Source organism: Typopeltis vanoorti, chromosome 3 (genome assembly GCF_054136105.1).
Source record: "Typopeltis vanoorti isolate ZY-2024b chromosome 3, IOZ_Tvanoo_1.0, whole genome shotgun sequence".
Lineage (NCBI taxonomy): Eukaryota > Metazoa > Arthropoda > Arachnida > Uropygi > Thelyphonidae > Typopeltis > Typopeltis vanoorti.
This window is the reverse complement of record NC_143551.1, coordinates 68,452,042-68,465,859: the sequence shown is the minus strand read 5'-3', so window position 1 is coordinate 68,465,859 and position 13,818 is coordinate 68,452,042. Positions and strand designations below refer to the sequence as shown.

Here is a 13,818-nt window from a genome sequence, read left to right as displayed (position 1 = left end):
GAACCCACACAGTTCATCGACATAAAATGCTAATGCTGAACGTTAGATGCCGTTGTATACATTGCTAAAATGGGAAAGCAGGGAAGTTTCTCACGTTAGCAATTGCAAAAGGCGCGATTTAAGCTTAATTTTTAAAACAGTATTGGATTGGTAGAAAACTTGACAAACTTCTGGCATGTTGCAATGCTAACTTGAAGTTCAATGAACAGAGATCAAAGGACTGAAGAAAGGTCTCATGGAATAAAGAATCCTTAGCTCCTGTTTATTTCGTGAGGATGGGAGAACAAATATATGGCAAAAACACACGATGCAAAAATACGATATAAGGACCTGTCATACTTGATCACAAAACAAAAGTTAACTGAGAAATATTTTCTTAATACTCCTTAGGTCCAGAAGAAGAAGAAGAACCAAATAGTGCGGCCTACCTGAAGATTGTTGCAACCAGGTATGCCCACGTGTGTTGACCATTTTCACTGCACTTGACAGACGCACACTTCCAGCAGAATAATATGCTGTCACAGGGTACATGCCATCAGAAATGCATACAAAAAAAAGACAGTATCTTTATCCTAATGATAGTCTCTGTCACTCAACAGATCTCAGTCCAATTGAGCATCTTTGGGATGTGGTGGAATGAGATGTCTGTGACAGATCCACTGTCGACAAATCTGATGGAGCTCTAGGAATTGTTCATGTTCACCTAACTTAGGATATCCGTAGAGTGTTTCTGAAACCTTGCGACTTTAATGACTTATCTTTTCTGGAGGCTCATAATAATCCCAGTGGCGCACTCAGGATTTAATCTTGGGGAGGGGCGAGTTGAGTAGACGATTTGAGAATACACACTACGCATCGCACACGACTTATGACTGAGCATCCGCAATGATCGCTAATACATGATACTCGTGATCTCCTCCAGCCCAACTCGGGCAAACGAAGTAGCTCTCGGTCCGCCCGAGCACCACTTCGTTCGCCTTGTGTTCCCAGCGGCCGTGATTCCGGAGAGCTATAGGGTATTCCCACCTTATGTGAACGCTAATTCATAAGTAGTATAGAAATAGAAGACAAACAAACAAAAAAATAGAAGAAACGACACAACATAAATAAAAAAATGAATTTTAATTAGGAAAATATTTTTGGAAAATTTTCTAGTGCTTTTTGGGGGGGGGTGCCAGGGCTCCTTCTTCTTCTTTCCCCTCTGGTGCGCCACTGATTAATCCAATATTAAGTTTATATTAGGGTTCCCATAATGTTTTACCAAAATCTGGGACATTCTGAAATTTTTACTTAAAAAATAAAACTATTGTATATGTTGCACTTTAAATTAAATACTGCTATAAACATACATTAACATTAAATCCACTTTAAAAAAAGATTATTAATCACAAACATATTTAATTAGAAAAATATTTATCAGATTTATGGACCTGTTCAAGAATTTTTTTGATATTTGATCATAGAACTCACCATAACAGACATTCTTAAAATATATCTTTACGATGATTAAAGCTTTTACTGTCTCAATTTTAAGTCTTTTTTTTTTTTTTTCATCTGTCCAGAGCGCATTTATTAATGAAAAAACACGTTCAACAGCTGCATTAGTTCCTGGCAGTACTAAACAAAAACTAACTAGGCATTTAATACTCTTAGAATTTATACCCTGCTTTGTAAAATGAGCAAACATTTCACACCATTTATCACTGACACTTTTATCCTTCTGTTCACTCCACACTTCAAATTTGCTTTCACAATATTTTTTCACACATACAAACTCAACAAATAAGTCCTCTTCATTCACAGTAAAACTTGGTGACACTGTCTGCATGAATATGTAGCTTTCGTGTATGTTCTTCCAAGTCACAGGATCCTTTCCCTTCAAATTAATCCAATCCATAGACTGAAGAGGTGTGAGAAATGGTGCACGCCACTCCTGAATATAAGAAACTTTTCTGCCCTTCCTACAATTTAATCTTTCCACCAGTTTGTTTGTTTCATCCTTCACTTCAATTACTGTTATATCTTATTTTTCAATACATTTAATGGTATCATGAAAGGTTTTGAACTGGCTAGCGAGGAAATGCAGGAGTGTAATTGAAAGTGGATTTTCAAAGAAATTTTTGAGCCTGATAGGACATTTGTCGATAGAAAGAAAATATGACTTCAATGAAGGGAACATGTCAATAACCCTCTGGATTACAGGCAAAAGAGAGAGCCATCTTGTCTTGCTGCTACCCAAAACAGTTTTATAATCTGCGTTTGTGAATTCACAAAATGATTTAGGTTCCTCAACTCGTACACAATATATGTGGAAATGTTGGTAAATCTTGTTAATTATTAACTGAAGATCGATAGGTAAGCAATCTGAAGCACTCTGCACAGCATTATATATCGCATATGCAGGGCAACCAATTCCAGTTAAATTGTTCACAGTGTTTTCTTGCATTCTGAAGTACAGATTATTCTTTCCACCAAAGTTTGTATTTGTATTATCTGATAATATAGCAATAACCTTTTTCAGGAGATCTAACGTCTGTAACACTTCCAACACATAAGAAAATAAAAGTTCTGAAGTTTCACCACCTAAATTAACTTAACTCCAACACATCACCTTCACAGAGGGTGCCTCTGATGCCTCTGGTCATCAGATACTATCATCCAGAAAAAGGATGATAGTATATCTGATGACCAGAGGCACTAATTTCATGTCAAAGTGGTTTGATGAATCGATTAGCACTGATATCAAATGAACTTCTTTTAGCTCTTCCTCAATCTGCTTTGTCTCTAATGGCACAATAACATTGATTATAATCAATGTTATTGTGCCATATAATCAATACTGCACTTACCTTTCGGCATTTTAGGGGCAGAAAACGATAAAAATTATAACACGAAAAGTATTGATCAAGTAAGATACTGTTATAAGAGATGCATAATACTAATGATTATTATTATTATAAATAATAAATAAATAAAATTTATTATTATCAACGTTGTAATAGAAATTGGTACTAAAAACGAGATAAAATCCGTTTATCTATTTTTTCCTGAAGGATACTTAAAAAAGCGGGACTAACTCGGGACACTTTTATAAAAAAAAACTGGACGAATGGGAACTCTAGTTTATATATAATAAATAAGTAAATATATATATCTTCAATTTATTTTTTAAAAAAAAAATAGATTAAATGACTATAAGCCGAGAGATAGAAATAGTATAACAGTGGTTCCCAAACTTTTCGATTCACGGCGCCCTTAGTGTGTGTGTGTGTCAGGATTTTTCCATGGCGTCCAAAGTCAGAACATAATCCTACTTAACACTTGCAATGGGTAGTTGGTGAAGTTAAAAAAACATAAATGAAACACGTATTTCAAATTCACAAACAATTTATGTAAAAAGTATTAAATAAGTACATATTTTGAATATTCAAATCATTGAATAAATAAATCGCAATTAGTGGGAACCCGGGTGAGCCTGTTGCTCACTGCACATCTTAAATCTTGGGATCAAACTGTATATAGCCACCCTCATTTCCTGTTCCGCGTTGATTTTCGCACGATACATCAACACATCGATTGTCTGATTCTAAAACCACGTAGGCTAAGTGTCATTTCAGTGAAAACACATATTGGAATATTTCGCAGCGCCGCAGCGCGCACAGTTTGAAAACTACTGCACTATAATATAATATAATACAGTATAACATGATAACGCTTGCGTGTTTACGCATTCAAGTGAACGTACTTGACTAATGTATTCAGACAAGTTAATACTTTGCTTAATGTTTAAATGTTTAGGATATAATGCTATTTCCAAAGATCCCCATATTTTTCTTTCTGTTGTATCATAGCAACAGTGTAATAGTTCTGATTTATGCCATAAAACTTGACGTCTCATTTGCAAAATACCCTATTCAATATCTCCGAACGTGGTCTTCAATGCATTGTCCAATATATATATATGCCAGTCAAGAAATATTTTCATTAGCCTTCCAAACACGAATATACTAAAATTTTTATTTTAGAACATTTGAAATTATAAAATTATATCTGCATGAGCATATCAACGTTAATCCTGTTTTCGAATTAAGATTTTTTAAAAAAATCACTGGAAAAAAAAATCTGGAGAATTTTTTCCCCCTATATATATGCTGTACAGTTTAATTCATCGGACTTGTTAATTGCAAATCATGTAAGCATAGGTATATTCATATGTAATTCTACTTCGCCATCTCTCTTTCTTAGAATTGCATTTTATTCAAGACAAAGAACGGGTATAGGCAAAGAATATCGAATAATAAATACAAAATAACTAATGAATGCGGATAAAATGTACAGGATAATGAGAGAGGGAGAGTTTGATAATAAAAAAATGTTATACCGGATGTAGTCTCTAATAATTACCATAAGAGAATTGCAATAAAGGCAAGACTTGGCAGTAGCTCTCATGATATGAAACAATTATAATTCAGAAAGTTTAATCCATTAATTTTCTGTGTCAATGTCAAATCTCTCGGTTAATTATGCTTCTTCTGGAACTAAGCTCCTATAGTAACTTATTGTTATCAGGATTTCGCAACTAGTTATGAGGAAAATACTATTGAAGAGAAATATGTCGAGTATGAAAGATTTATTGTTTATTGTATACTTGTAAAGTTTTGTTTCATTCAAAATGTTATTTATAATTAGCTGCCTTCAACATTTTTTTTTTTTTTTAATTTTAGAAATGATTTTGACGAGTGTCACTTCATTACGAACTGGCAGACATTGTTTTAACTGATGCACTTCTTTCCGGTTTAATTAATTTGACCTTTAACTTAGCGAAACGAAACAAAAGCAGGATACAGTGACTGATGGAAGGGGGGGGGGGGAATTGTTATTAATATTTCAACTTATTTAGCTAAATCGATTAACCAAGAGAAATGTATTTTATTTATATATTTATTTATTTCCTTTTTTTTTTTTTTAATTTCAAAGGGGGAGGGGGTATAAATACAGAGTTATTTCAGTTTTCTAAGAAAAGTGATATCACACTTTTTCTTATGGGAAATGGAGACAAATTGAGATATGAGATCCATAAATTTCACGCTACAAAGAAGTCGAATTTTCTTAGGAAAACTGAATTTTTCACGTTAGAAAAAAAGACGTTTTAGCGTATTTAAAACAGCTAAAAATTGTTTTTAAAATATACGAGACTGCTGAATGTAAAAATAATTCAGTAGAGACGTAGTGATCATTCAATTCAGAAAATTTCTACACACACACACACACACACACACACACACACACACACACACACACACACATCAAATAAATAGAAGTTGAAATCGGGAACATTACTTTGTGTAGATGCTCTTGGAAATGTGAAGATAACGTTTGTTTCCTGAAGAAATACCGTTATAAGTTCGATTCTAAGTCGCCATCTAGAAGAACATTTTTCTATCTGTTGTCAGCCAGCTTCCAAGTTAGTCAATCTTTGCACAGGCAAGTAGGGTTTTTACTCCCAGGAAGGAACTCGACTTTTCAACCCAGCAACTCAAGAACATCTATAGTAGAATTCACACTATTTCGGACAATAATACTGTATATGGTGGTGGAGTTACAGCCACTAGATGGCAGCAGTTGTCTTCTGTACTCTCCTCCTCATATGCATATTAAAGATCATTGGTGGTTTATCATTTACGATGTAAATGATAAACCTAACACAGTGTGACTTAGAAAGAGTAGAGTGAAATGGATATCTCCCGTGTATAACTTCCTGGAGGACAAAAGATGAACAAACATCTCAGTTAAGTCTCTGTCTGAACGCACATCAACGTTAATAATGTTTACATTTAACAGGTAACTAAAGTACAATCAGTGACTGATTAGTGGTAGTCACAAAGTAAGTCATTATAGAGCACATATCTGGCACAGGATTTGCTTTAATCTATTTTATCACGTAATTCAACATCGATGCTAAATTCGAACATACATTACAGTGCATTTCAAGAGGACCATCACTTTATTTTATAATATGCGAATATTTCATGTAAATTTGCAGTCACTTCGGAAAAGAAAAATAAAATTGCATGAAACAGGATTAGATTATTTCGTCATATATGTGGAAATGGATGGAGCAGACCCGAAAGGCTTTTAATGGGGAACAGGTTCGAATCTGACCACAACAACCGACTGCAATTAAGGCTTTCTTCTTTTCGTGTATGATTAGAATATGCTTTCCTGTTCCTGAACTATATTCAATACTACATTTCATACAAGAAACTGCTTCTTCCTGTCTATAATAATCTTTATATATACCCTTTTATGCCCTCCGTGTGCGTCGCGCGCTTTGTGCGTAATGAAACGAACACTTCCTGTAGACATATAACGGTGCTGATGAGAGATCCCTGTTTCCTGTTACTACTGAACACAGCTAGAATTAGTACAAGGTACTTAATTAATCCCAGCGAATGTTCTGGTGTATTAGTAATAGCCGACCAAATATTGGAGTACGTGTCACTTATCCTTTGTCTCCATGTGTTTGCCTTATACTTGATATGTATGCGGAGTTAATTGCTCGGATCGAATCATGATAAATACTAGTGATCAGCAGAAGCACAAGGGCAAGAGATGGAGAAGTAATAGCATGCCCTGTGCACGAGTTGGCATTCTAAACCTTTTGAAGTTTGCAAGAGAACCTTCAGTTCCATGGCCAGTCGGCTCTGTTGGTAAGTTTAGTTCGTTCTGCAATTGCATCACTAGATGATTTTTTTTTTTTTTTTTTTGACATCGCTAGGACACTACTGGATAGTAGAGTCAAATTAATCTTGGTTTGTCTGAAAGTTCTCATCGTATGTAGTCGTTTTTAGGGACTGTAGAGCTGATAACAATCTGTAATCAGCAATAATGACCTTCCTGTCTCAACTGTTATCTGTTTTGCTCTTTGTGCAGCTCCTTGAGTGCTTATTAATTGCTATTTACGTAACCGTTTTCCCCAAAAAAGTAATCGTAGCTGTATGTTGATTAAGTGTTATTTGCGTACAGCCGAAAACATGTTGATGGATAGTTGACATTTTTGAAATACATGTACATGGGAATTTTGTTGGGTATTGAAAAAAAAAAAAAGTTTTCGATGTCTTCTATAATTATTCGAGTTTCTAATTAAAAGAAAAAAAAAACAGAACCGTTTCCTCCTTCATGCGTATTTGTTGTATACTCGATCAAAATATTCAGTACAAGAAAGAACTCTGAGATTAGCTATTATAAATAAATCACGCCAAACAATAGCATGATCTTTCTTACACAGAAGAAAATTCAAGGACATTATGTCTTTAGAACTACGTTTTTTACTCTTTTCATCTTTCGGTATAAAATGTATGGGCAAGCTGTGAAAAAATGCATGTTATTAAACAAGTCGTTTTGTAAGCTCATCCTTTTCTGAAGGACAATTCAATAATTCTAAACAATAATAACCATACCAAGAGTTCCTCCATAGGCAGTCAGAAGAACGATAAATGCCTTTGGTTGCAATCTAGAAAATACCTGGGTTCGAACCTGTTCAAACCCGTAGTTTTATGAGGAAATTTTCAACTGAACATAAGTTACCGGTCACATACGAAGATGACGAAGCTTTCCTCACGGAATCTCAGGTATTATTACCGCAGAACCAGAAAAAAAAAACACGTAACTTACTTCATGATATAGGATTGTTTGCTGATGATACAAAGTTGGGTAGCGCAATAATTAACCAAGCTGATGTGGAGAGCTTGCAGGATGATTTAAATAAGTTGGCAAAATGGACAAAACGTAATGGATGTCAGTTCAATGTGGAAAAGTGTAAAGTTATGCATTCTGGGATTAAAAGATTACCAGCTGTGTACCATATTGATGGAACGGTATCCAAGAGATTGATAACGCTAGGGACTGGGGGGGGGGGGGGTTAGTGGATAGGGAGTTGAAGTTCAGAGGGCACATTGCTAAGGTGTCCAAAATAGCTCATAGGATTACTTGGTTATTGAAACACACTAACATGCAGAGATAAAGAAGTTATTATTTCTCTTTATAAAGCGTTGGTACGTCCATATCTGGATTACTGTGCTCAGATCTGGTGGCCTGGATTCCTTGGAGATGAGGAAGTGGTAGAAAAGATTCAGAAGAGAGTGACCAAGTTGGTGAGTGGTGTAAGGAATGCTCCCTACATTGATAGATTGAGAGTTTGTGGATTACAGAGACTAGCTGATGGCGGAGAATAGGGGATATGATAGAAACATTTAAATTACTGAAAGGTTTTTATAAGATTGATGCAGGGAAATATTTCAGCAGTGGGACAATGTGGTTAACAAGGATGTGAGAACTAGATTTTTCATTTGGAGAGTGGTGAATGAATGGAATGCGTTGCTGACTCAGTTGTCAGTGCTTCGCCTGTCAATGAGTTCAAGAAGAGGTATGATAGATATTGTGCGGATAGGTTGGGTCTCCCGCGATGAGTCTTCTGACTCCATGGAGATACCCGTATCATAATAATAATAATAGTTGCTCAGGCGTATAATATTAATCCTCAATTATACTGCGAAATCTCCTAAATGTCAACAGAAAATGTGGTGTGGGGGAGAAGAGAATTTCAAGCTCTCTCAGAGACACAGAGAAAGCACACGTTCTCTGGGGGGGGGGGGGGACCAAGTAAAGGTTGTTGAAGCTATGGTAGTAGCATTCGGACTGATTGATTTATATTCTTTTCTTGATAGATTTAGGAAACTCGGCCAGAGAACACATGCAATAATCAGAACAAATACATATTCGCTAACAGCTTTCGTTGCTTTGGCCATAATTCCAAAATATCAACTTGACAGTTTGGAATACCATTGAAGAAAATGGTTTTAGAAACTAGAATTAACTAAATTGGTCTCTTTTAATGGCGGTAATAGTAGTAGTACTAAATGGAGTCTTGGGAGGCAAACTTTACACTACACAATTTATCCTATAAAAGAAACCCTAGTTTCCGGTAGGAGGAAAAATGCTACTTTCCATATGGCATATTTACCAAATATGGTTAATTTCCGGCAAATTAACCTTCATTTGAAAAAGTGTATGTGAAGATTCCTCATAGCATGACGAAAGTCGAACCCATATCTTTTCCACACACGAAAGGAATATGTCTTTGCCAACTGCGCCATTAAGGTACTTTTAAGTATTTCCGTGTGAATGAATAACTTCCCTCGATTCAATAAAACGACATGATAAGAAATTTTATTTCCTGTCTGGCGATAATTGCTTGTTTTCCAGTGTATTTGCCGAGCAATATTGCTACGATGTCTCTCAAATGAAATTTTAACAGAATCAGGGATTTGTTCTGTACGATATGTGGAAATAGTTTATCACATTTTATACTTCGTCTTAACTGTTTATTATTTGCTGCGACACTAAGACAGAAATCAGATAAAAAACAACACAATAATATAACATTTGCAAGACGAGTTGTACTGCTATTTTAGTTGCATACTATGTTAATTTTTTCGTACCAGTTACCCTGATGACACCATTTTGGAATCGAAACGTTTAGTTATATTTCATTAGGGATTTTATTATTTTTTTTGTTACGACTATAAACGCAGTTATACTAAAAAAGCACTAGTGCCCTCGTAAACTGATATACATCCCTAATAATAAATTTAGTTTAATCCTTTATCCAAGTGCCAGCAAACAAAGTTTGCTCCTGAAAATATCTTCAGGACTGAATACGGTGTTGTACTACCTTACCGGAGTAGGTAGTACAACACCAGACAACTCGTAGCAAAGGTGGAGCAAGCTACCAACACTCCTATCCCAGTATCTCCCATAATGCAAAACATATCTCCTTGTGGATATGTCTAATGTTATGCATTAAGGGATTGGCCACTACCCAGACTAGTTTCGACTTTTATTGAGGTCTCTTCGGTGGGAGCCAGGCCCAGAGTTGGAGATACCAGGCAGAACGCAGAACGATACTGTTTTGATGGGTGAAGCATAAATGCTTTTCATATTCCCCTCCATCTGAAAAGGAAAGTTCTTTGGGTGGAGAATTATTGAGCTTTAAGCTCGCCCTGAAAAGGCAGTGAGATTAACTGTGTTCAGCTGAGCATAGAATTGATTTGGGTCTCTTGTATTTGCAGAAATCTGCTTCATTATAGTCTGAAGCTTGCTTGATCAGTGGATTCGGATGATTAATTGCCTTGATGAAGAACTTTTCAGCTAGGCCGTGAAGGAGAGATGTAGGGAATGTTGACATCTTTGTGAAGTTGGGAGTTTCTGATAAACCACGGAGCATCCAAATTCATTCTCAGACATTTGTTCTGTATTCTCTGCAGCTTTTGAATATTTGTTTTCGAAGTATGACTCCATGCAGGAGATGCGTAAGTGATGACTGGGTGTATTGCCATCTTGTATATGAGCAGTTTGTTCTGAGTATCGAATTTACTTTTTCTATTGATCATGGGGTAGAGCTGCACTATTACTTTGGATGTCTTTGAACTTATGTGTTCTATATGATTGGTGAATTGTAGTTTTTTATCGAGAATTACTCCGAGATATTTGACTGTATTCTGCCATGGGATTTTAACTCCTAGTAAATGTATATCGGCCTTGATTTGAGCCTTTTTTTTTAGTGAACAGTATGGCTAAACTCTTTTGTGGATTGGATTGGATTCTCCAGGTCCATCAACCATTTCTCTAATGTGCGAATACTGTTTTGGAGTCTTTTGTCAGCTAGTTTGGGGCTGAGAGATCTTGCTAATAATGCAGTGTCATCAGCATATAACGCAGTGATTGTTGAGCTTGGGTTTTGAGGGATATCAGCAATATAGATAGAAAACAGCAAGGGGTGCGGCACTCCCGCCAGAACCTTGCGTCTGGTTGATACAGTTTCATTTATTTTGACTTGCATGTATCTGTCTCTGAGGTAAGAGTGAATTATTTTATCTAGATTAGTAGGCATATTGAATGTGATGAGCTTGTAGAGAAGACCCTGATGCCACACCTTATCAAAAGCCTTTGCAGCATCTAAAAAGACTGCAGCTGTATGAAGGTCCTGGTTGAAGCCTTCGGAGATGTATTCGATCAGCCTGTGGATCTGCTGAACGATGGAGTGGTTTTTTCTAAATCCAGTTTGCTCATTTGGGATTATACATAGTTGGTCCGTTTGTAATTGAAGTCTAGTAAGGACAACTTTTTCTGCGATCTTTCCAAGGTTAGACAGAAGACTGATAGGTCTGTAGCTTTCAGGGAGTTGGGCGTTTTTTCCAATCTTTTTGATTGGTGTGACATCTGCTATTTTCCATGTTAAAGGGAAATACTTGAGTCTGAGGATGGCATTAATTATGTTGACTAGATGTACAATGGCTTTTCTGGGGAGTAGTTTAATTATTTTGTTTGTAATTCCATCTGAACCTGGAGCTTTATTGTTGTACAGGTGGGTTATAATGTTTATAATTTCTGTTGGAGAAGTGGATGCGAGAGCTTCTAGGTCATCTTTTTGTTGTGTTATGGCCTGCCTAACTCGGCAGTGAATCTTGTAGATGAGATTGCTGTTCAAATTTTCATATGAGGGGTTGCATTGAGTTTCCAAGCTGTCGGTCAGAGCCTCTGCCTTTTCCTTGTCAGTATGAGCTATTCTGAATTGGGGGTAAAAGTTGTCTTTTAGTGCAGAAGGTTCTCAGAAACTTCCAAATGGAGTTGTCTTCTGGGTTTAATTTCGTTAGCTTAGATTCCCATTCTTGGTTTCGATGTTTTTGGAGGGCTTCACGGACTTGTCTGTTTAATTTATTCAAATTTGTTTTATCTTGAGGGGGCTCTTGTGTTATGATACCTCTTTCTGGTTTTGTTTTTCAGTCTGATTAAATCCATGATTTCCTCGGGGATCTGACCACTTGGGTGAAAGACTGTAGTTTGGGTAATTGACTTTATTGCATTTTTTATTTGACTGTAAGGCTGTTTGAAGCCAATTATATGAATAGTAGGAACTGGGCCAATGTGATCAGGTAGGATTCTGGAGAGTTTGTCCCAAGATATGAAAGAGCAGGGAGAGAAGAATTGTTCTTGTGTACCAAGTTGAAGCAGAATAGGGTTGTGATCGGACGAAAGTTCATTTATTGCTTCCAGCTGATATTGGTATCTGATGTTTTTGAGGACGACTATGTCAAGTACATCTGAACTTCCAGTTGAGCTGTGATGGGTGGGGTCTGTGGGTCCAGTTACAACAATAGAATATTGCGTTGAGTGATGGTTTAGATTTCGACCTTTGTCGTTGATTGTGGAGCTATGCCAGGCTGTATGTTTGGAGTCACCAGCCATGATGATGGAGTCTGTGAAGCCGAGAATGGAGTCCAAGTCAGATACCAGCAATGGAATTCTGGGTGAATTATATACAGCATAGATTTTGATATTGCCAGCATTGTTGGTATGAACTTCAATGATTGTTATCTCTAAGTTCTTGGTTTGGAGATTGGTCAGAACATTGTGGCTTAGGTAGTTTTTAATGTATATAGCTGTTCCTCCTCCACTGCTGGTGGGTCTATCTGTTTTATACATAATATAGTTCCGTAATTTGGGATTATTAGCTGGCCTGAGATGTGTTTCATTTACCAGGATTGTGTCTGTGAGAGAACTCTTGCAGCTCCAGAATTTTGTTATTGAGTCCGTTGGTATTCCATGCAGTGATCATGAGAGTTGGGATGGAATTTTCTTTTATCATTATTGAGGGCTGTCAGAATTGAGTGGGTACCTTGTAGGAATCTTTTCGTGGAGGACGGCGAAGGATTCGTCAAACTGAATTCTTGTAACATGGTAGCTAGTGAGGCAGTTAGTACTGATGTTAGATTTGAGCTTATATGATCATGAGATGGAGTAGCCTTTGTTCGTGCTGCCTCTGCATAAGTTTTAGGCATTTATTTCCTTTCTTGAGTTTCGAGCTGGAGATAATTTGGACAGGGATGTGACTAGCACGGCTGTCTTGAGCATCGCTGAAATGTGTTGGAAGGGTAGTTTTTCCTGACCCTTGGTTATTTGGGTGTGTAATGCATCCCTTGTAGTTGGTGTGGTGAGGTCCTCCACAATTGGCGTATTTAGCTGGAGTGGATCTTGGTTTTGTACACATGACGGTCTGGTGGGCCTCGCCACATTTTAAACACCTGTAATTTGCCTTGCAAAGTTTTTGGACATGGCCAAACCTTTGGCACCTATGGCACTGCCCAGTATCGACTTCTTCCTTAGTGGTTCAGTAGAAATTCTGAGGCCACATATCGTTGTCAGTTCATAAATCTCTTTCTGTGTCTTATCAATTTCTACGAGTACCAGTGGCATTGGCCGTTTATCTGCCCTGAGCATCCTGCTCACTTTCACTGGTGTTAGGCTCCGACTCATAAGATCAGCAATGATTTCTTCACAGGTGACACCCTCAGTCATTCCGTGAAGCACTACCTTGAGATTCTTCTCACTGGGTAAAGCAAAAGTGTGATATGGAAGACTTTTGTTGTCCATTAATCTTGTCAGCTATCTGTAGTCAGTGACTGAAGCTGGCTGGATTTTGACTCCGTCTTGATTTTTAGCCCAGGAATATGAGATTTTATGTTCCCTAAGGGCTGATGTGACAGTGGTCCCTTAGTATTACTAGTGGAACCTTTTCAGTGTTCCTCGGGACATCTAATGTTGGTATGTCTTCATCCATCTGGTCTTCTATAGTTCTTCTTCTTTTGTTAGAGTGCTCCCCTTGAGAGATGTTTTGACAGGGGGATTTTGGTGACAGAGCAGCAATGAGTTCATCTTGTGAGATTTCCTCCTCTCCATCTGATCATTAGAGTGAATATA

At 37.0% G+C, this 13,818-nt stretch overlaps 1 protein-coding gene across 1 annotated transcript in view; it reads left to right on the top strand.

Moving 5' to 3' along the window:
• The first annotated feature begins 6,490 nt into the window (after positions 1-6,490).
• LOC150108237 (monocarboxylate transporter 12-B-like) overlaps positions 6,491-13,818 on the top strand; it is a 97,217-nt gene continuing 89,889 nt past the window's right edge. The window contains exon 1 of the mRNA XM_090415690.1: positions 6,491-6,710. Within this exon, the coding sequence (XP_090271816.1) occupies positions 6,572-6,710 (139 nt within the window). The 5' untranslated portion in view covers positions 6,491-6,571. The remainder of the gene's footprint in view (positions 6,711-13,818) is intronic.